We start from the raw sequence: 21,174 nt of genomic DNA on the forward strand, positions 1-21,174 counted from the left end.
TGGTTATGGTTTTTTCCCCCCAGACTGACGTCTACAGACACCATTCCTAAAAGCAAATTTCTTGCACTGGGATCCAAATTTCGATACAGTGGCCGAACCCAGGCTCAGACCAGGCAAGCTAGTGCTCTGATTGACAGGCCTGCCCCACACTTTGAACGTACAGCAAGCAAACGGGCATCCCGGAGCCTTGATGGAGGTTTGTATTGAATTTTGGTGATTTACTATGACTCTCAATCTTTAGGGAGAAATAAAGGAAGTACAGTTATGTATAAGAGAGCCAAATTAAAGAATGTCATTGGTAAAATGAAACGGACCTCATTAATTGTCTAAGTCAGTGGAATCATCTGAAGAAAGGAGAACAGAACAGTAACTAGATCAGGGTTACACTATTAAGTGGTCGTAGGCTAGGCACAACTAGAATTAGAATTTAGACTCTGTACTGCAGCATGAAAACGTAATGCAGTACACTGAACTGAAGCCCTCCTGAATGTTTCCAAGTGGTTATTTTTTCAAATAGAAAAGAGGAAAAAAGTTCTGCCTCACTAGAGTAATCATTTAAAAAGTTTAGAGCATTTGTCATGTAGCAATTATAAACAGAAAAACCAGTTCTATTATTGGAGTCTCCAAGTATTGTGTAAATCAAGTAGGGAGAGAATAAATAAGTGTCATGACTGTATACACTGGCAGAAGGTCTGTCTGGATTTTTCTAAGTTTAGTCTCAAGGATTTGGGTGCATTACTGTCATGAAGTAATAAGCCACATTCAGGTTGTTATGCCACTTTTAAAAAAGAAAAGGTGGCTAATAAATGAGAGTTCAGAAGGCAGTAGATAGAGTGTCGTTATATCTGGTACTCAGAGCATCTGCCTCACCAGCTAAAGAACTAAAACTGGTTCAGATCCCAGTTTATACAATAGAGTGGTAAGTCACAAGGGTAACTAAGAATGATGACAAGGATTTTTCAACTTATATTTTGGTTGCCCTTTTTGCTTTTCAAACCATTGAAAAGGATTTAGAAATTTTTGTTTTACTCATAAGAAAACTAGAGCACAAATAAAGTTACATAACCTGCTAGAGTCACACAACCAGGAAGTTCATCCGTTGGGTGAGTAGTTGCTGTGATTTTTGCCGGCAGAATACATCCCTGTCGTCTTTGGAGCTTTAAAACAAATGTCCAAGCCTCACTCTTAGATCTCTCGTCTGTCTGTGGTAGACCTGAGCTTCAGCTGGAGTGGGGGGGGGGGTGTTTTTAAGATCCACAGATGATCCATGTGGAGTCCATCTAGTAACAGAACCACTGAGCCATGGCATACCGTTGTACCTGTACTGTGTGGTCAGATGTTGTGCTAGTAAGTTACAGAGCTAGAACTGGAATTTAGTGTCCTTTCACTCAATGTGATGATTTTGAGTTTTACTCTTTCAAAAAAAATTTGTTTTTGTTTATTGATGTTAAAGAGAGAAAAGGAGAGAGAGAGAGAGAAACATCAATTTGTTGGTCCACTTTTTATGCATTCACTGGTTGATTCATGTATGTGCCCTGACCAGGGATCAAACCCGCAACCTTGGTGTGTCAGGACAATGCTCTAAACAACTGAGCCACCCAGCCAGGGCGAGTTTTATTCTTTACTGCTCTAATATATAGCTAAGTTTCTGTTGTTAGAGAGGAGCAATATAATACCGAAATTAATGGGTTCATAAAATTATCACAGTCAGCACTCTTCAGAAATGAGAAATAATTGAAAATTTCAGGTTAAGTATTCTTTATATATACACCAAAACCTTGTAATAGTTAACAAATAATTCATAAAACTGAAGATCCAGAACATCTTAGAAATATTCATTACGTACAACACTGTGAATAAACTAAAAAACATTGAATTATGCACTCTAGGTTGATTGGTGTATTATATGGTGTGTGAATTATATTTCAACAACCACAGTCACTACCATAATTTTCAGTTGTGGTCTAATTGAGAAGAGGAAAGAAATTTTCCTCTCCCCAGGGCTTCCAGGTTATATCTTTCCCTTGAATTGCGTACCTATATGTACATAATTTTTATCCCACATGCTTCTGAAATATTAACCAATAACAACAACAAAAATACAAAGACTTAGGTATAACATTAAAAGTTATTCATATTTAGGGTTTATAAAGTATTTTTATAGCCATTGAATATACCTTCTTCAGTTCTCCTATAGAGTTAATATCTTCCACATTTTACAAATGATGAAACTTTCTGCCTCTGTTTCTAACTGCCAGTTTCCACGCTCATACCTACTTTTCCACATGCAGTACAGATTGCCAGGGCTAGGAGTGCTGAATACATAAATCATTTGGCTCTACAATATTAGTACTGGATTAAAACCAAATGCAAGTGGCAAAATAACACATGGTGAAAGCATGGGCTATGTTTCTATGATGCCAGTCAGAGTTGGATTAATTCTTTGAGAGGAGGTGTGAATACACATGTATAATGATACTTTTAATACAACTGTGAGCAAAATATTTTGTCACATTCCCTGTGTTGTTAGATTTGGTCTGCCATCTGCCATTCTTGCATTGACTGGTGTAGAGCACCCATGAGTAGCGGGGACTTGCAACAGGGCACAGAGTTTACATTAAAAATAAAGCAGATTCGGCCCTGGCCGGTCGGCCTGGCGTGCGGGGGACCCGGGTTCAATTCCCAGCCAGGGCACATAGGAGAAGCGCCCATTTGCTTCTCCACCCCCCCTCCTTCCTCTCTCTCTCTTCCCCTCCCGCAGCCAAGGCTCCATTGGAGCAAAGTTGGCCTGGGTGCCGAAGATGGCTCTATGGCCTCTGCCTCAGGTGCTAGAATGGCTCTGGTTGCAACAGAGCAATGGCCCAGATGGGCAGAGCATCGCCCCCTGGTGGGTGTGCCGGGTGGATCCCGGTCGGGCGCATGCGGGAATCTGACTGCCTCCCCATTTCCAACTTCAGAAAAATACGGAAAAAAAAATCAGATTCTTGTGTTTCTGCTGTTTTTCCTGTGTATCTATCCTCTGAGGAGTGATTTCTTTCAGTAGAGGTCATTACAGGATAATGAACATTTCTTTCTTGGTGTTGTCTGTATGTAAATTTCTTTTTTTTTTTATCTGTTCTGATTCATGGAATTTATTTGTTTTACCTAATTCTTTCTGTTTATAAATCTAGATTTGTCAGGATAAATTAAATATACTCAGATTAAGAAAGCAGCCTGATCAGGTGGTGGCGCAGTAGATAGAGCGTTGGACTGGAATGTGGAAGGACCCAGGTTCGAGACCCCGAGGTCGCCAGCTTGAGCGCGGGCTCATCTGGCTTGAGCAAAAAGCTCACCAGCTTGGACCCAGGGTCGCTGGCTCCAGCAAGGGGTTACTCAGTCTGCTGAAGGCCCACGGTCAAGGCACATATGAGAAAGCAATCAATGAACAACTAAGAAGTCACAACGTGCAACGAAAAACTAATGATTGATGCTTCTCATGTCTTCGTTCCTGTCTGTCTATCCCTCTCTCTGACTCTCTCTGTCTTTGTAAAAAAAAAAAGGCAAGAAAGTATATAATAAAAATTGTAAAGGTTTCCATGCAAAATAATTAAAATGTAAATGTTTCAGTACATGGAAAGATGAATTTTTTTTATAAATAAATTTTTATTAATTTTAATGGGGTGACATCAATAAATCAGGGTACATATATTCAAAGAAAACATGTCCAGGTTATCTTGTCATTTAATTCTGTTGCATACCCATCACTCAAAGTCAGATTGTCCTCCGTCACCTTCTATCTAGTTTTCTTTGTGCCCCTCCCCCTCCTCCTCTCCCTCCTTTCCTCCCCCTGCCCCCGTAACCACCACACTCTTGTCCATGTCTCTTAGTCTCATTTTTATGTCCCACCAATGTGTGGAATCCTGCAGTGCTTGTTTTTTTCTGATTTACTTATTTCACTCCGTATAATGTTAACAAGATCCCACCATTTTGTTGTAAGTGATCCGATGTCATCATTTCTTATGACTGAATAGTATACCATGGTGTATATGTGCCACATCTTCTTTATCCAGTCTTCTATTTTTTTTTTTACAGTGATTAAAGCCTTTAAGCAAACTCTTGGCCAATATAGCAAGAATCCATAAAAGAGTAGTGTCCTTAACAAGTTCACCAAGTCCAAGTTGGCCCCAACACCATGCCAAGTCCCTGATAAATGCAACCCAACCCCAGTTCAGTCTGTTAGGAGCTGTCCCAAGGAGCAGGAGTGTTTTTTGTTTGTTTGTTTGTTTTTTACAGAGACAGAGAGAGAGTCAGAGAGAGGGTTAGATAAGGACAGACAGAGAGGAATGGAGACACCCTAGTTATTCATTGATTGCTTTCTCATATGTGCCTTGACCATGGGCCTTCAGCAGACCGAGTAACCCCTTGCTCGAGCCAGTGACCCTGGGTCCAAGCTGGTGAGCTTCGCTCAAACCAGTCCACACTCAAGCTGGGGACCTCGGGATCTCGAACCTGGGTCCTTCGCATCCCAGTCCGATGTTCTATCCACTGCGCCACCGCCTGGTCAAGCGGAAAGATGAATTATTATCAGAAATGTTAAACCATGTGGAAACACATTGCAATCAAGACATTGCCAGATAAGTGAGGTTTTACTACAAAGTGTGTAGATGTTTTCTTTTAGTCCCTGAAGAATGAAAATAAAACCATGAGCGTGTGCCTGGCCTGTGGTGGCGCAGTGGATAGAGCATCGACCTAGAATGCTGAGGTCGCCGACACGTATGAGAAGCAACTACTACATACTGATGCTTCCCACTCCTCCCTCGCTCTTCTCTCTCTCTTTCTCTCTAAAATCAAGAAATAAAATCTTTAAAAGAAAATAACACTTAAAAAAATCATAAGAGTGTGAGTGATTGGTTTGACGTAAGTGATCTGAAAATTAGATGCCAATAGTTCAAACAAAAACAACTGTGAAAAGATCAAACTTCTGTCATAACCTTTATTGAATATTCTCTCTAGAAGTTTTGTTAGCCTCAGCAACCCTGGCCTGTACACACTGGATGCTAGTACCCCCTCCCACTTCTCTTCCCAGTTAGGACAACCAAAAATGTCTCCAGACATTGCCCTATGTTATCTGGGGAGGTAAAAATTACCCCTGGTTGAGAACTGCTGCCCTAAATATATTTGAGAATAAGAGTTATAATACAAATTTGGTAAGACTTGAGGAGATGGTAGGACAGAACTCAAAAGGTTGGGGGATTTTTGTTTGTATTTTAAGGATTAGCAGCCAAAGGTTTTGAATTCATATTATTTGAATCAAATGACTTATTAAGATGGGAAGTGTCTAGTTCGAAGATTTACCCTTAAATAAGCATCAAAAATGTACGTATCTTAGGAGATCTATTTATCAAACTATTTTGTAATCATTCCAAGGAGGCTTCACAGAAGAAATCAAACTTAATTCCTTTTTCCTAAAATATATTTTTAGGTTCCTGAAATTATCTGTAAGTGAATATATTTCAAAAAGGCTTCATGGAAGAAGTAAGACTTAATTAACCCTCTTTTCCCCTTTCATAGACTGCATTATAGGTTCCTGAATCTAACATACCGATTACAAGGTTAAACAATCTTGCTAACTTTTTAATAAAATGAGTTTTCAATTTCCTGTCTTTTTTTTTTTTTTTAATCTTTTTTTTTTTTTTTTTATCTTTCTGAAGCTGGAAACAGGGAGAGACAGTCAGACAGACTCCCGCATGCGCCCGACCGGGATCCACCCGGCACGCCCACCATGGGGCGACGCTCTGCCCACCAGGGGGCGATGCTCTGCCCATCCTGGGCGTCGCCATATTGCGACCAGAGCCACTCTAGCGCCTGGGGCAGAGGCCACAGAGCCATCCCCAGCGCCCGGGCCATCTTTGCTCCAATGGAGCCTTGGCTGCGGGAGGGGAAGAGAGAGACAGAGAGGAAAGTGCGGCGGAGGGGTGGAGAAGCAAATGGGCGCTTCTCCTGTGTGCCCTGGCCGGGAATCGAACCCGGGTCCTCCGCACGCTAGGCCGACGCTCTACCGCTGAGCCAACCGGCCAGGGCTCCTGTCTTATTTTGATGTCAGCGCCTCTATCCCTTGCCTCCCCACCCCCCAATTATGGAACATGCTCGCCAGAGCATTTTAGCTTTTCTATAGAGGGTACTTTTAGCTTTCTTCTTGCCATCAGTTATCTGGCAGAGCACGACTAATGATTTATTTTTGTAGCTTCTGCGTGATAGCCCACTGGACACTGTAGCACTCATCTGGTCACCTGGTGACATTGAAGTGGTACAGTGACTCTTGCCTTCACTTATTCTTCTCTTTTCCTTTTCTCATATAACAGCGGCTGTTGATTCAACAGACCGAAGTCCTCGGCCCACTTCTGCACCAGCCATCGCGCCGAGTCAGGACAAAGAAGGCGGTGTGCCAGGTGCACCTAAAGCACAGAAGGAAACAGAGAAGGATGAAGAGAAAAAGGAAGAGGCACCACCTGAGCAGGCTGAGCCAGAGCCCACAGAAGTGTGGAAGGTATGTCCTAAGTCCCACTATCTGGTGAATTCATTTTCTGATTTACAGCTGTTAACTCCTATTGATCAGGAAGGTTCTCAAAGCATTGATTCTTACAGAATCCTAACCACATTATTTCTTCCTCGCTCTTTCTGGAAGAAGCTATCTCCCATGAACCTGTAAAATGCTTTCATAGAATTATGTCATGAAGACAATAAGCCATCCAGAAGTTTTCATGTAACCCACCCTCTACCCAATTTTTATTTTAAGAAAATGAAGTTCTATAAAACATGACAGCACTATGATTGTTTGCTTTTAAAAATAAGTTTTATTCTTCCAGAAGCAATCTCCACATCCTTTTTTATGAGTAAGCTATGCTAGTATGATTAAAATATAATTTGATTTTCCTCAGTTGGATATGCGTGTAACATAGCCAGAGAATATCCAGGTAGTTCATAAAGCACATCCGTGTTTAAACCTTACATCGCTTTACAAAGAAGACCCACTATGTAGGAGAGGTTATATAATGACTTGCTTACAGTTCTGAGTTGATTGTATCCTCAGTCACTGAACCTTGCTGAAAAAATTAGCAGTCTAATTAGCAGATGTCCCAGGAGTAACAGTAACTAGACTAATCTGTTGTGTGTGGATCAGCTTTTAAACACATTTAGGGAGTGATGGATTGGAGGCACTAGTTCGGATTTACAAAAGTAAATGCAAATACCACTGTTGATAACGGGAATTAGTAGACACCATCTTTATAAGAAAAATGATGTTTTTATATGTCTGTTAAGAAATTTAAAACCGTACAAGACCTTAGCAAGTGCTCACCTTGGCAAATGGATTAATCTTGTTCTTTTGGAGTTAGTTCAATACCTAGTTTATCTGTAGAGCAGAGACACTCTGGCTCTGTTTCGACTGTATTCAAAAGAAACTGTTCAATATGACAAGCAGTTTCACTGTCCTTCGACCCCAACTTGAGTCCAGAGAGGAAAAAAAAAAGAGTGAATTGTGGGCATTTGCATTTTTGTGCCTAGCCAAATGTGCATGACATTACCCCAGTTTAATGTTAGGATATCTCACCTGGCACTTTTGACTGTTATACTAACTGCAAAGTGTTGGATTACTGGAGTTGGCAAGGGAATCTTTCGGAGTAGCTAAGATTCCTTTGGCTTTCTGCTAACTTACTTGTTCTTTTGCCTATAAGTAGGCACATATTTTCAAGAATAGGGTTCCTTTGCTCTTGGGATCTCAGCAGAGTGGAGAGATTCCCCATTTAAGTGCCTGTAATGGGGGCGGGGGGGCTTCTTGCCAGTTAGTTACTTTAGTATAATATTGTTTTGAAATACTTGTACTGAGATCAGACTGAAAGCTACCTCTGATATTGTTCTATTATCATAATAGTAGTGACAGAATTAAGGGTGACTCTGAGTTGGTTTTATTTGTAGCAATTAGAAAATAATTGTGGCGACACAATAAATTAAAATTAATTTAAAAAAATTTAAAAATTGTGGCATTTACCTGAAGCCATACTTATTATATAAAGCAATAATAGTGATAAAGTAGTCTTGTAACTGTGTAAATTTCATTATCTGCACTAATTTGATGCCAGGTAGAAAGAGCTCTAGGCATCTTGAGTCATTAGACAAGACCTGTTTTGCAGGTGTTTACATCTTCATCTCATTTAATGTTCTCTCTAAGGGCAGACACAGAACTACTGTTGCTACTTGGCCTCCATTCTTAGATTGAAGTAGCGGCTCTCAATTTCTTGCTATTGGATTGCTAAGAACCCAAAGCAAAAAAAGTCATTTTTCATTTACGCAAGCAAATTAAGCTTTACAAAATAATTAAACTATCATTTGCTAAGCATCCACAATCTATGAAGATACTATTTCCAATAAAAATAAAAACTCAGAGAGGTTAGATAACTTGCCAATGGCCACATGGCCGTATACTGGGATTCAGAGTAGAACTGACCCAAATTGTTAATTATCCCTAGTAGCTAGGAGTGCTATTGCTGGATGTGCTTCTGACTTGACATTGTCACCAGGTTTGGTATTATCTTATGTTCTTCACATTCAGTCCTAGAGAAAATAGCACAGTGACACTGTACTCCGAAGTAATGCTGATAAATGTGATTAAAAGAGCATGCAAGACCACTGATTGATTGGGTTCTATAAAGAACTTAATGATACAAAGTGATTGAGTTGACTCTCAGTAAAAACAGTTGTCTAATTTTGAGATATCCAGTGTGTTAGGCATTGCTCACTTTATTATAACCCCCTCTTAGTAGTCTGTCTAGGTTTGTTTTTTTGGGTTTTTTTAAATTTATACTCACTCCACTTGGGGTATATAAAATGACTATTACTAAAGGTATTTCAAAGTGAGGCAGGAGGCCTTAGTTATTCTCTTCCTAGTATTAAGGATGAATCTCACCCACTCACCAAACACGTGGGCTCCAACTCCCTAGAGAGGAGATTACAGTGTGTGGAATATTGCAGCTGAGCCCTGTGTGTGCTCATTTATACATCGGCCTTGGTAATAAGTGCATGCATCAGTAACAATTTGGATTGAGTTTGTTTTTATGTTTTCTTGTCTAATAAACTCAAGGGTAAAACTGCCTCCTTAAATATGTTGATCAACTAACAGTGTTTTGTATTTACCTGCTTGGTATTATATGTGATTTATTATATGTGTGATTTAACTGTGAAGATGTTTGTTTGTTTTTTGTTTCTAACTATCATGTATGTCATTGATACCTTCATTTGTAAATTTGTTTTTAAATGTTATTTAAGGTACGTCTAAATTGTTAAAAAAGTAAAACAAACAAACAAACAAAAAAAGTAAAACAAAAGCATATGGTTTATTTAAGCCTAATTATTATTTTTGATAAGTACTTTTTCATACATAAGTATGGTATTTTTTTTTCATCAGTAGAATAATTACCTTAATTTTCTCTTTTGCTCATTTGGCTGTCCATTTGACCTGTTCAGCCTTGAAATGTGATGGTGAACTAACAGATTGCTCGTGAGGGTAATGTCCTTCCCTGTTACACCCCCTAAAGGCGGCATCATGATGATTACGTATCAGCTTACTTCACAACCAGCTTAAAGATGCGGCTTATTTGGAAACTATGCCATTCATAGAAACCTACTAACCAAAAATGTTTTTACCACTTTATTTCTTAAATGTAGGTGGAAAAAACCCACATCGAGGTCACAGTACCCACCTCAAATGGTGACCAAACCCAGGTTTGTGCCAGTAGGCCACTTGTTCCTTTTTCCCTCCTTCCTCAATTTTTTCCCCCACTCCCCTCTCCTTAAAAAAAATATAAAATGAAGGGTCAAGAAACTTCAATGAGCCCATATTTTATCATTTTTCTTTCTTTTTTTTTAATAATGGCAAAACAGAAGCTTGCAGAAAAAACTGAAGATCTGATAAGAATGAGGAAGGTTAGCCATTTTTCACTTTCACAAAACTGCATTAGCATCACCCATGCTGACTTTTACAGTGCGTTAAAAAGACAGTGGTCCATTCTTTTCATTGATTTCTCTTAATCAGAAATTGCTTTCAAATAACAGGTAATATATGTACATATATTCATCTATAGGCACACATCTGTATGCAAAAAAAATTATAATCCTGTATTGTACTATCTATTGAAAAATTTTATCAAAATAAACTTCCCAGCAGGAAAGTATCCTTTGAAACACAGTGAAATAATTAGTAAAAGCCAAGCCTATCTATCCTTTCTTAAGCTTTATAAGAAATATTTCACAGTGGCACCTCATTCACGAGATTGTGGACAATGCTTCCTATGGATTTATCATGGAAACCATCCTAGCATCTCCCAGTATTGTTAATAACCTTGGGTTTGGCTGCTCTGTGTTTCTTTCTTCCCAACTATAGAGTGAGGTGAGTCAGTTTTTATTGAACAGAATATTGAATAATAATATATAACATGCTTGTAGATCTTTCTTATGAAAAGTATTAGAGATATACATATATAATATTTCAAAGTATGAAATATGTCAAAAAGCTAAATAATGTTTTAAAATATTTCTCTACTCATGGAACATGGAGGTTCAAAGCTTCTTAAAATCATGTATTTTAAGATAACCCCTCAAACAGCTCAATTTCAAAGATGAACGTTAAAACAGCAACTTGTTATGTAAGAAGCCAATGAAGCCAGGAGCACTGTCTATTTAAATAACATCATCACATTTTTCCATCGTTCAAGAACAAGGTCATCCATTTTCCAGTAGTTCTCGTGTTCTTTGTGTGTCCTTGTGGTTCTGTGACCATTTCATGTTGGCATATGCTGCGCTGTAGACATTTAATTTTAAATGATTTTTGGTTTGCCAATTTGCAGTTTTTTCCCCGCAAGAACAACATTTTAATTTTTTATGCTTTTCTGTTTTTCCCCCCCTCTTTCATTTTCACAGAAAAAGAGAGAGAGACTAGATGGTGAAAACATTTATATCAGACATAGCAATTTAATGTTGGAGGTTTGTATGAACTTGAAGCTTATTTCAGTTGGTTGCCTGTAACCTTCTGCATTCTCTGCTGATGCCCCTTTCTCCTTTCTGTCCTGCATTTGGTTTTGCATGCCATTGCATGAGAGACTTTTCGGTTTAAAATGCTTTTGCATGTTGGTAAACATGAAGATATGTAACCATCTCACCTGACTCTTTTTGGTTTCCATCTCTCATACTTATCTTAAAAAAATATATGATTGGGACTACCTTTGCCTCTTGTGGTTTCATTGTTCTACCCACTTTTAGAAAATTCTACATGGTTGTTAAAATTCATCATTGAATTTTCCAAGAGTATAAGCTGCTCTGTGTCCCAAGCATCAAATTTTTTTTTATGTTCTGAACTGAGTGTGGAAAAGGAAGAGAAGTGATCGCAATCCAAAATGGTCTTAAAATATTGGGGATACCAGAAAATGACAGCTGGACAGTCAAGGAAAAGAAGTAAGAGGGAAGGAAGGGAGCCTAGCATTTAATGAGTAGTTAGTGTGACATAAGATAGCTTAATCATAAAAACAGGACTATGGGTATGAGATTATTGTTTTAAAGATGATTAGAGAAATTAAGTAATTTCCCTATGGTCACTGAGTTGGTAAATTGGTAAAGCTGAGGTTTGAGGTAGGCTTATCTAACTCTATTAAAACTACACTTTTTTTCCCATTCAGAAATAGCAACGTACTGTCTGTTCTAGCAATTGGAAGGTCATTTTCCCATTATCTTCAACACTGGTGTGATTTTTACCAGAGTTATGTTGTATACTTTATTTAGTTTGGGGCTCCACGTTGGATGGGGAAATATAAAACTAATGAGAAGATTCAGGGAACTCTGTGAGGAAAAATTAAGGAAACTGGAATTATTCTGTATGGGAAAAACTGAGGCCATGTTAGTTTATACCTTGAAAATCTCGTATATAAACATCGGTGGCCAGATTATTTTATAGTTCTACTTAAGACAGAGCCAAAAGAAATGAGCGCAAACTCGGGTATCAGGGACTTAATTTAGATATTAAGAAATTATAATTTTACAGGAAAATGACAAAAACGGTTCCTGCCTTCAGGAAGCTTACATTGTGGGGAAGTGGGAAGGAGAGAAACAATAAACAAGTAAACAAAGTAAACAAATAGCAATAATATGATTATAAGTTGTTATAAAAGTGATGAAGGAAATACACTATATGCTGCTAATAAAAGAGATCTACTCGGAATAAGATGGACGGAAAGTTCTCTCTGAAGAAACAGCAGTTGAGCTGAGACCTGAAAGATGAACATATATTAACTGTGATCAATATTATTAATCTGGAAGATTGAAGAAACTTTTTTAGATAGAGCTCTGATTTAATATCGTATTCTTTATCAAAACATATATTTGAGTGCCTGCTATGTATAAGGTACTTTGATGAAAGTAACACAAATTACGGCCAGCCTTCATTCATCACATACTGTGTGGTGGGCACAATACCAAGTGCTCTACCTACATTTACCTCATGTAACATGAGCTTTTCCAAGGCTGGACCCTAGGATATTTCAAATGTGGCAACTAGATCTCTTTGCTGTCCTGTAACTGCAGCTAGATTTAAATGATTCTTCTTCTGAGATTAGGAAAAATAACAGATGGCAAGTTATCTCCTTGAACTCAGCAATAACATCTTCCAATTCCAAACATGCCTATTTCTTGGCTAGTCCATCTTGAGCGCTTCCCCTTACCTGGAACTTGCAGTACCAATCATATATTTGTCATTGTTCCATGAGGTGTGTTATGGCTTCTGAGACTCATATAAGTCCCTGTGTGTGATGTGTTTTCCCCAGCATTTCACTGACAGCCGTGAGAGGGGATTTCTAATAAGTGTGTGTTTGAAAATTAAACCTACTAACTACCTTTTGAAGATATTTTATGCTTAATGAAGTGTTTGGTTTGATTGGTGCTAGAAGTATATAATATGATAGGCGTCAAAAAGTGTCTAACCTGAAAAACAGCCAAAGTAATTCGGCTAACCATCATTCTCTAGTTATTGTAAAAGTTTGGGGTTTTTCTTTTTTCTTTTCTCTCCTAAGGAAGTTCTCTCAAGTGATCTGTCACTCTAGCAGATTTTTTTAAGCACCCCTCCTCCCCCTACTCCTCCCCCACCCCCACTAATGCTTTGTTCTGGCACAAATAAGGTCGAGTTCATTTTTAGATGTACCACCTCCTCCTCCATCTCCCAGAGGGAACCTGTAGCAAATGTCTATGACAAATTCTATTTGGAACAGGTCCCTTTGCGCACTTACTTTTACTCGGTGCCCCCACAGGTTTCCAGCAGAGCCAGCTAAGAAGGATGGAGAAAGCTCCCTGAGAAGCTACTAGTGTTATTGAAACATTTATTTTCTCAGGTTCCAAGCCAGAGAAAAGCTAGGCAAGAAAAGTAACACATCTCTCATGTTTAAAAGGCTAACCTAGAGAGTTATGGTTTTATCATAGCATCTCTTGCTCATTTTTGTTTTGCTCCATTCACACTTTTACCCCTTCCAAAAATGTCAAGTTGTTCTTGGCCCAAGCAGATTTAATTTCCAGTCAGGAGCTGGGTCACAGGGCCTTACATGCCAGGTGGGTGCCAGTTGCTCAGCCTACTACGAAGTCTTTGAGCTTGCTCATGCCTTTTCTTTAGCTAGGAAGCGTGCTCTTCTTGCTTTTAGCTAGAACAAAAGTGCAAACTGTTGTTTCCTCATGGTGACACCCATGTTCAATGAGCTGGACTCACGCTTCTTCCCAGAAAGCCAGAGTTACTCTTATGGGGGAGCTACAGGATTGCCCTTTTGGGGTTCGTTTTCTCTTTGAATGATTGCAGAGCAAATAGACTTGGTTCATTCTTGCAAAAATTAATAGACTATTAAGCAAATTTTCTGAATGAATATCTCCAGAATCAAAATTGTGCAGTGTGCCTCACTGGCTCTTTTTTCCTATGCTATTTTCACTATATTTCCTTTGACATTGCTTTTGAAAAAAATAATCTAATTGAGTTGAAGCCTAAATTGCTCCAGAAAAAACTTTTTAAACAAATTTTTATTTAAGTAAGTTCCAATTTCTTTCAAAATGAGGCTGTTTCCCACAGAGTCAATAAGAAAAATATAAAAAGACTAATCCCAAAATTTATACAGCGTATTAGGAGATAGATTTGGTATTATGCTTTTCTTGGACACAGAGCTGCCTTGGTATACAATAAACACAGAATTTGTAGCAGTCATCAAGTGACGGGCTCCCCACATATTTTGATCTTGAGCATAGATCTTTGGAATTTTTTCAAAGAAGTGTTTTGGACAAAGAACATTTGCGTTTTTGTCTTCAAGTTGTATTTCTCGGATTTCTTGTGTTTCTGGCCAAGTCTCCCTTTTGAAAGTTGTTATATACTTCCTGTTACATAAACCTAAATGTTGCTTATTATTTCTAGCTTTATTAACCTTAGTTTTGATCATTTCTCCCCAGAATATGCCCTTAAGAGCTTACCCCTAGTTGTACAATATACAGATCTGCTGGAACAATTGAGGTATTTTAAATCATCAAGGCGATGTATAAGGTATTTGATAAATACTTGTTATTATTCCCAACTCATGGAAAGCTAGTAGAAGCAGCTCCCTGTTTTGCATTGTGCTAAGGGATGAAGTGAAGTTAGAGGTCGGAAAGCATAAGCCTTTTTAGTTCGTGTGAATAGTATTGCAAAAAAAAACAAAAAAAAAAAACATTATATTACCTAACCCCTGAGTCATTATTCAGAAATAGTAACAACCTGTTCTGGCTTGAGCCAAGAATTTCAGATTTTTTTTTTTTTTTTTGTAATCCTGGAGCCAGTCACTTTCTCCCAGAGGAATAAGTCTTTTCTTTTTTAAAATTATAGTTACATAAAGTATTATATTAGCCTTCAAGTGTACAACATAGTGATTAAACATTTATGTACCAATAATAAATTCTTATATTGAGAAAGGGCTTTCCTGTTTATCAAAAACCAACAAGCACCACCTAATAATAGTGCAGCAAAACTATCTCTAGGTAGAAATAGAGGACTACTCTACAATTGCAACTCCCCAATGCAAGGCAACAGTAATAGAAGCTGAATCTTTCACCATGTCCTTCATTTAACAGTTTTCCTTGTCTGTTGCTATCTCCATCCTGCCTGAGCTGAGCGGAAATCAGTTCATTTCAAGCGGAGGCTAATGGAGGTGTGGAATGACCTTCTTGGGATGAGGAGTTGGAGGCCTAGTACTGTGTCATAATGGGAAGGAGAGTTGTAAGACTGAACGAGCTCCTTAGAGTTATACAACTGCCAAGAGCTAGGGGGTTGTGATGCTTCACTGCTTCCAAGAAAAGCACCTTGTTTAAAAAATATTTAAAAAGCTAGCAAATATACCATGTTGCATATTTACAATTTGAGTGCAATTTATGGATTAGTAATATCTATCCTGGATGTGGTGTGTTTTCTACCAGTGCCCATAGTCTTTGATGGGCTTCCCTTGCTGTGTTTTTTTTTCTCTGAGTATTTATTATTTTGTATCTATGTCCTTTCAACTGTAGGATTTAGACAAAAGTCAAGAAGAAATCAAAAAGCATCATGCCAGCATCAGCGAGCTGAAAAAGAACTTCATGGAGTCTGTACCAGAGCCACGACCTAGTGAATGGGATAAACGCTTATCCACTCACTCCCCATTCCGAACTCTTAACATCAACGGCCAAATCCCCACAGGAGAAGGAGTGAGTACTTTATCCACGTGACTAATTTGAGCATGAGTGAAATAAATGTTTTTGTGTATTAACATTCTGTATCTGAGTGAAAATTTAGAGCTGAGATTTGGTGCCTCACCAATTCATTGCAGTTTTAAGGCATTCATAATTAAACACTTGTGTTTTTAAGTCATATGGACTACCCTGTCTAATTATGGGAGCTACTTAGAGCTACCAGTAGATGATTAGGGTCTGAGAACTTGCTCTGTAGCTGCATGCTTCTGGCTAGTGTGTGTTTACAAATTGACCATAAGCCAACAGAACTTTATGCTCAAACTGTGCCTTAAAGGACCAGAGAGTTTACTAAATTTAGTTAGGTCAGAATTGGAAAGGAGTAGGCATTTTTTCAGAACTTTATTTGAACGTTTGCACGACTTAGAAATGGTTGACCACAATTATATAAACCTAGGATGCCCTTAAGCCAGAGAATGCAGAATACTAAGTTGTATTTCAATTTTAGAAAAACTATTGCCAATTTATTTTATCTGTATGAGTAACATCAAACTTTTAATACACTGTTTTGTAACACAATCACAATTAGAGGAAGCCAGAGATTCTTTTCTATTATTGTTGTTATTACCTATTATAGAAATTTTTACACCCAAATAAATGAGTCTGTATAATGAAAATATCTTAAAAGTTACCTTGAGCATATATTCAAAAATTTGTTCCTTAATCTTTAGCCTGTCAGTCTAAATATTGATGTAAATAGTCACAATGACTCAATAAGTACTTGTAGTAATTTTAAAATCATGTTTGTTTCCCCCCCAAAGTAATAGCAATTCTAGTTAAGAAAGGCAAAATGGTATCTTAATAATTTTTAAAAAAAAGCTTGTTTTTATATTCAGAATTTATGATAAACTATTCAACTTATTTAGTTTCTGGAACTGGAGAAATAATAAAAGTTGGTTGACAAAGGGTACTTTTTATATTTTTCAAAATGTTATTAAAATTGGCGAATGATTCTCTAAATGGAGTCGAACCATTTTCACCGAGTAAGGGTGGGGAATTCCTGAATGATGGACAGCTAAACAGTTGCCAGGGATGACAGGATGCAGTTGTCCTATTTACTGCCCTCTTAGTCCATGCCTGAATATATCGTATACATGGACATTAGTAGTTTTGTATTCTAAATCTAGTGAATGTCCCCTGAACTGACTTTTTTCTTATGAAGAAAATGCCTTGTTGCTGTCTTATCTGGTAACTGTGTATTTTCTAGAAGTTTTCTTTTTGACTCTGTGCAAATAATAAAAGATGCTCAACTTCTTTGAAAAAGTAACTTAGAATTATTCTCTTGGATGAGGTTTGGTAAATTTGAATCAGTCTCCATTTCCAGAAAATGTCTTATATCTTAATCGAAATGCTTCTCTGAAACCATCTCAGGGCTGGATTTGGGAATGGCTAGGTCATTCAGAGGACTTTAAAGAAACGACTCTTTATAAATTAAATGAAATTAGTAGGGGGGGTTACTTGGAGCAACTTTAGCTCTATGCTTATGTGTATCACCCCTCTAAATGAAAATGGAATACATAAGAACTGTACTGTGATAACCTTTTAATAAGATAATTACATTTTCTGGCATATCTTAGTTTTTCTTTAATACTTAGGACAATATTTCTGTTCTCTGGCTATACCTCTTCCACCTTAGATAGCATTGTTGTTGCGTTGCAAAGCAACTGAATTTTATATAATTTGTGTATGACCAGGTGAAGAAAACCTCTATACTTCCCCCGGAAAGAAAGGTTGGTGGGCGAGAGGTAAAGCTGCTGTTACACTTGTGCTTCTCAGTCACGTTTGCTCTTGTCATGGCACTAAGCAGACACCCCCCCAGAACCGAACAGCAGCTGCTGAGTGATTTTTTTTTTCTGTTGGCTATACTAGTAAATTCACACCCACCGCCTTTTTACCTAACATATAACATTTCCACCACTGCAGCTTTTGCAGCTTTCAATTTGCTTTATTTTGGCGCATGGCTGGTTGAAAAGCTGCATGAAGATATAAATATGTATTCAGAGAGAAAATGAATTTAATTGTACCCTATTCTTTTTATGTTGTCTTTCTTCTCCCCTTCATTTTCTTTTAAAAACTCATTATTATAATTTTGCATCCTTTCTTTTTACGTTTTTTTTTTTCTTTTTTTGCTGACCAGTCCCCCGGCTACTTTCTCCCTGATACATATCGCTTAGGGGTGTGCAAAGAACCAGTGTCAAACTTCCAAACTGATCCAAGAAGGCTGGCTCAGCTGAGAGAACTTAGAGCCAAGTTTTTCCTTTCATAGATAACGTGATCTGATGGCAGAGTACAGAAATTGTGGGGGTTGGGGGAGAAAAACTGCACAATTGGACAATTGTGGGAAAAAAACAATAACTTAAAAGTGTCAAAAGTATTTGCTTAATGTGATGTATAAACCTTCGTGATGGTCATTATTATTTTTAATCATAATTCCGAAAGGGGGGGTAGTTTGTTAGCAGTTGTTAAGATTTGTGGGTTTTTGGTTTTGTTTTTGTTTTTTTTGGTAGACCATGGAGGTACAAGTTTATACATTTTTTTTTGCAATCTTTAAAATGTATAGGATCAAGATTTTTATTCCACTGAGCAAAAGCTAATTGCCATATTGAATGAACTGTTACAGTTTTCTAAATCTATATGAAGAGATATGAGGATAATGTTTTATATTCTGCCATTTTATTTGTAATAAAGGTACCTTTTCTGATGGCAAGAAAAATGCTTCGTTATTGGCTTTGCCCAATTGCTCTAAGAAAAACTGGCAGCATCAAGGCAGTGAAAAATGACTCAAAATTCTATGTGAATATCTTCGAAAGAGGAATAAATACTAAAAGGAAGTCCAGTGGTTCCTTGAACTTTCAGGGCTTCTAGTGTTCTTTCATCCAAAAAAATTGTCTGTTGAGTACTATATTATAAAAACTTTGCTGAGACAAATTGCCAAAGTAAAATAAAATAGAGTGTCCAAAAGATCTTCCCAAATCCTTTGCACATCCCCAAGTATCATTTTTAAGCATTTTCCATCTGTCATTTTGTTCATCTTTCTCTGTCTTTCTTGATCTTCTACCGTGAAAGCAGACACAGGAACGTGCTCTGTTAGTGCAGGATGAAGAGAAAATTAAAAGGCAAGAGAGATCTACTGAAAGAGCTTTGCCCCAGCAAGAAACTGAAGAAATTCTTCCCAAGGTTTCTATTCCAATCCCTGAGGATCACAAGTCTTTCAAAAAGTGCCACCTCTACTCTAGTACTTTTCCATCTCCTCGTATTCCTTTCATGATGTCTTTTCTTGTGGTCCTTGCATTTGCTGTCTGGTGGTTGGTCTTTCTGTGATTGGAAAACAGGGTGCTCATCTGAAATGTCAAGACTAAAACTGTCGAACTTTTGTCGTTGGCTTCCACTGTGTTATCACCTGTATGATGCCCTCTGATCTTGATAGTTCACTGTCCTAGGGGAGCTCTTGTTATCACTTTTCTGTCAATAAAATGTTACTCTTTGTAGAATATATATTATGGGGTACAAAGGAGTAGGAATGGATTGCCCAAACCAGCTTTCCTCACTAAAGTTTAAGAAGTTTAGAAAAATCAGATTTAAGCATATGGCAGATGGGTACTTTTCCCAAAAGCTTTCACTCTTTTATCCTGCATGTTTTTATTGTTTATTGTTAGTTATGTCTTTCTCTCCAATGTCTCACACAAAGCAGGATACTCACTAGAAACATTAGATGGAATATTTTCTAAACTTATATAGTCATTCGTGTGGCACAGGCTCTGTAGTCTTAAGAAAAAAAAATTTCAACTTGCTAACCTTTCAAAAGCCTTAAAACGACACGTTTTGATCTATGAGTCCAAAACCTCTCCTTTTCTTGAGGTATAAAACCAGTATATACAAAGGCCTTTTTGGGGAAAGGGCTTTTGACTTCTGTGGCCTTCTTAATGTGTATTTCTGCGATGTATAAGAACAAACAACTTTATCCTGCCTGGTGTAGAGAAGAGATCTGCAAAGCTGAAATGCCATCTTTTCATAAGTAAAACGTTGATGGTTTAAGGAAAATGGTGCTGGTTTCCCTTAGCCTCCAGCCAGGGCTGACTTTCCCAGACTACTGTACCTATCTTTCAAAGTCCTGAAATACAGATTTATTCAAGACCTGTACATAGACATACCCTCCTCTGAATTAAAATACTGTGTTACTTCTTAATGACTAAGAAGCAATATTTAGCCATATGGTAAGCTTAAAATATTTATATATACTGATATATTTTATTTTCCTGATACACTTTAGTCATGTTTGTTCTTAACATCTGTATTGAAGTCAACTGTTTTTCACTGATGGCCTTGTGAGCTGTAAAGTTCTGTCACGACAAGTGTGTGTCCTCTGTCTGCATGTTTTAAGGCTTTCCTAGAGTAAATATGAGCGTGCTCTCTCCACAACACAACTCAGCTGTCTAACCTGTTATTTTTTTTTACCTCAGTATTAATGAAGTCTTGCATGTAGCCTGCTTTCTATGGCACTTGAATGTACCAACATGAATGATTTGGTTAATGTTGTCTCAAATACGTTTTGGAATCTGAGTTCGTAGGGTTATTCGACTGAGATGATTGCACTTTGTTTTACTTCTTAATGCTTTTCAGTTGGTGAAACTGCTAAACAAGACTTTGTTTTTAAGATGATGACTTCTTAGAGCGAAAAAAAGAACAGTAAAGCCAAGAATCGTTTGTCCTTCAACATTTGCCACTTTTGTTTTATTGTGTCTGTGGACATGCAAAAATAATTCTCTGGTATTCCTGAAAACTGATACTCTGCCAGTATAAGCTTTCCAAAAAGAAGGGGAAAGAAGCAAGGGGCAGGTTAACTTTAAAAATCCGGTATGCGTGCGTACGTGCCTGTCAGGTCTGGCCATGTCTGTTTGCAACAAATATTTTCTAATTAAGCTTATTTATTGATTCACTCATAATAAGAAAAAAAGAGACCTCATGTCATTCTGAAATATTCCAGAGCTGTTTCTAACCCAGAAAATAATCATCATAAGTATTCACCTTTATCTGTGAAATGGAGCTATAGGAGCTTTCCTTATGAAATCAACAAAATAGCAGCATTGGTTTAAACTCTTTTTTCAGGGAATGAAAAAGGAACTAATCTTAGAATTTTATTGATACTTTTATAACTTTCAGGTTATATTTCCAGTTTTCCTTCAGCTTTTTATTAGTTATTATTGTAAACTTTACCTTGAATTTTGTTTTGCTTTGTATTGGAGTTATCCCAAGTTCATTAAAAGTCTAGAGTAAGCCAGTAGTACTTTTCAGTTTTCTCAAGTGCAGTAGGAGTCCTCACAGATCCTTACTGATGTTGGAGGAGAAAGGCCAAGCTTTTGTATTGGATTAAGCTGGCCA

At 37.7% G+C, this 21,174-nt stretch overlaps 1 protein-coding gene across 15 annotated transcripts in view; it reads left to right on the plus strand.

Moving 5' to 3' along the window:
- Nucleotides 1–21,174, plus strand: part of EPB41 (erythrocyte membrane protein band 4.1) — a 169,028-nt gene that overhangs the window by 116,132 nt on the left and 31,722 nt on the right. For 4 of the 15 annotated variants that reach the window (XM_066375637.1, XM_066375647.1, XM_066375643.1 and 1 more), the window contains exons 11-16: nt 24–196; nt 6,342–6,526; nt 9,700–9,756; nt 9,916–9,957; nt 10,951–11,013; nt 15,577–15,753. In XM_066375637.1, coding sequence (XP_066231734.1) covers nt 24–196; nt 6,342–6,526; nt 9,700–9,756; nt 9,916–9,957; nt 10,951–11,013; nt 15,577–15,753 — 697 coding nt within the window. Of the gene's footprint in view, nt 1–23; nt 197–6,341; nt 6,527–9,699; nt 9,757–9,915; nt 9,958–10,950; nt 11,014–15,576; nt 15,754–17,489; nt 17,541–17,932; nt 18,077–21,174 lie in introns of those variants that run through there. The other 11 variants (XM_066375640.1, XM_066375648.1, XM_066375650.1 and 8 more) reach the window with 7 other exon arrangements.

This window comes from Saccopteryx leptura, chromosome 3 (assembly GCF_036850995.1).
Source record: "Saccopteryx leptura isolate mSacLep1 chromosome 3, mSacLep1_pri_phased_curated, whole genome shotgun sequence".
NCBI lineage: Eukaryota > Metazoa > Chordata > Mammalia > Chiroptera > Emballonuridae > Saccopteryx > Saccopteryx leptura.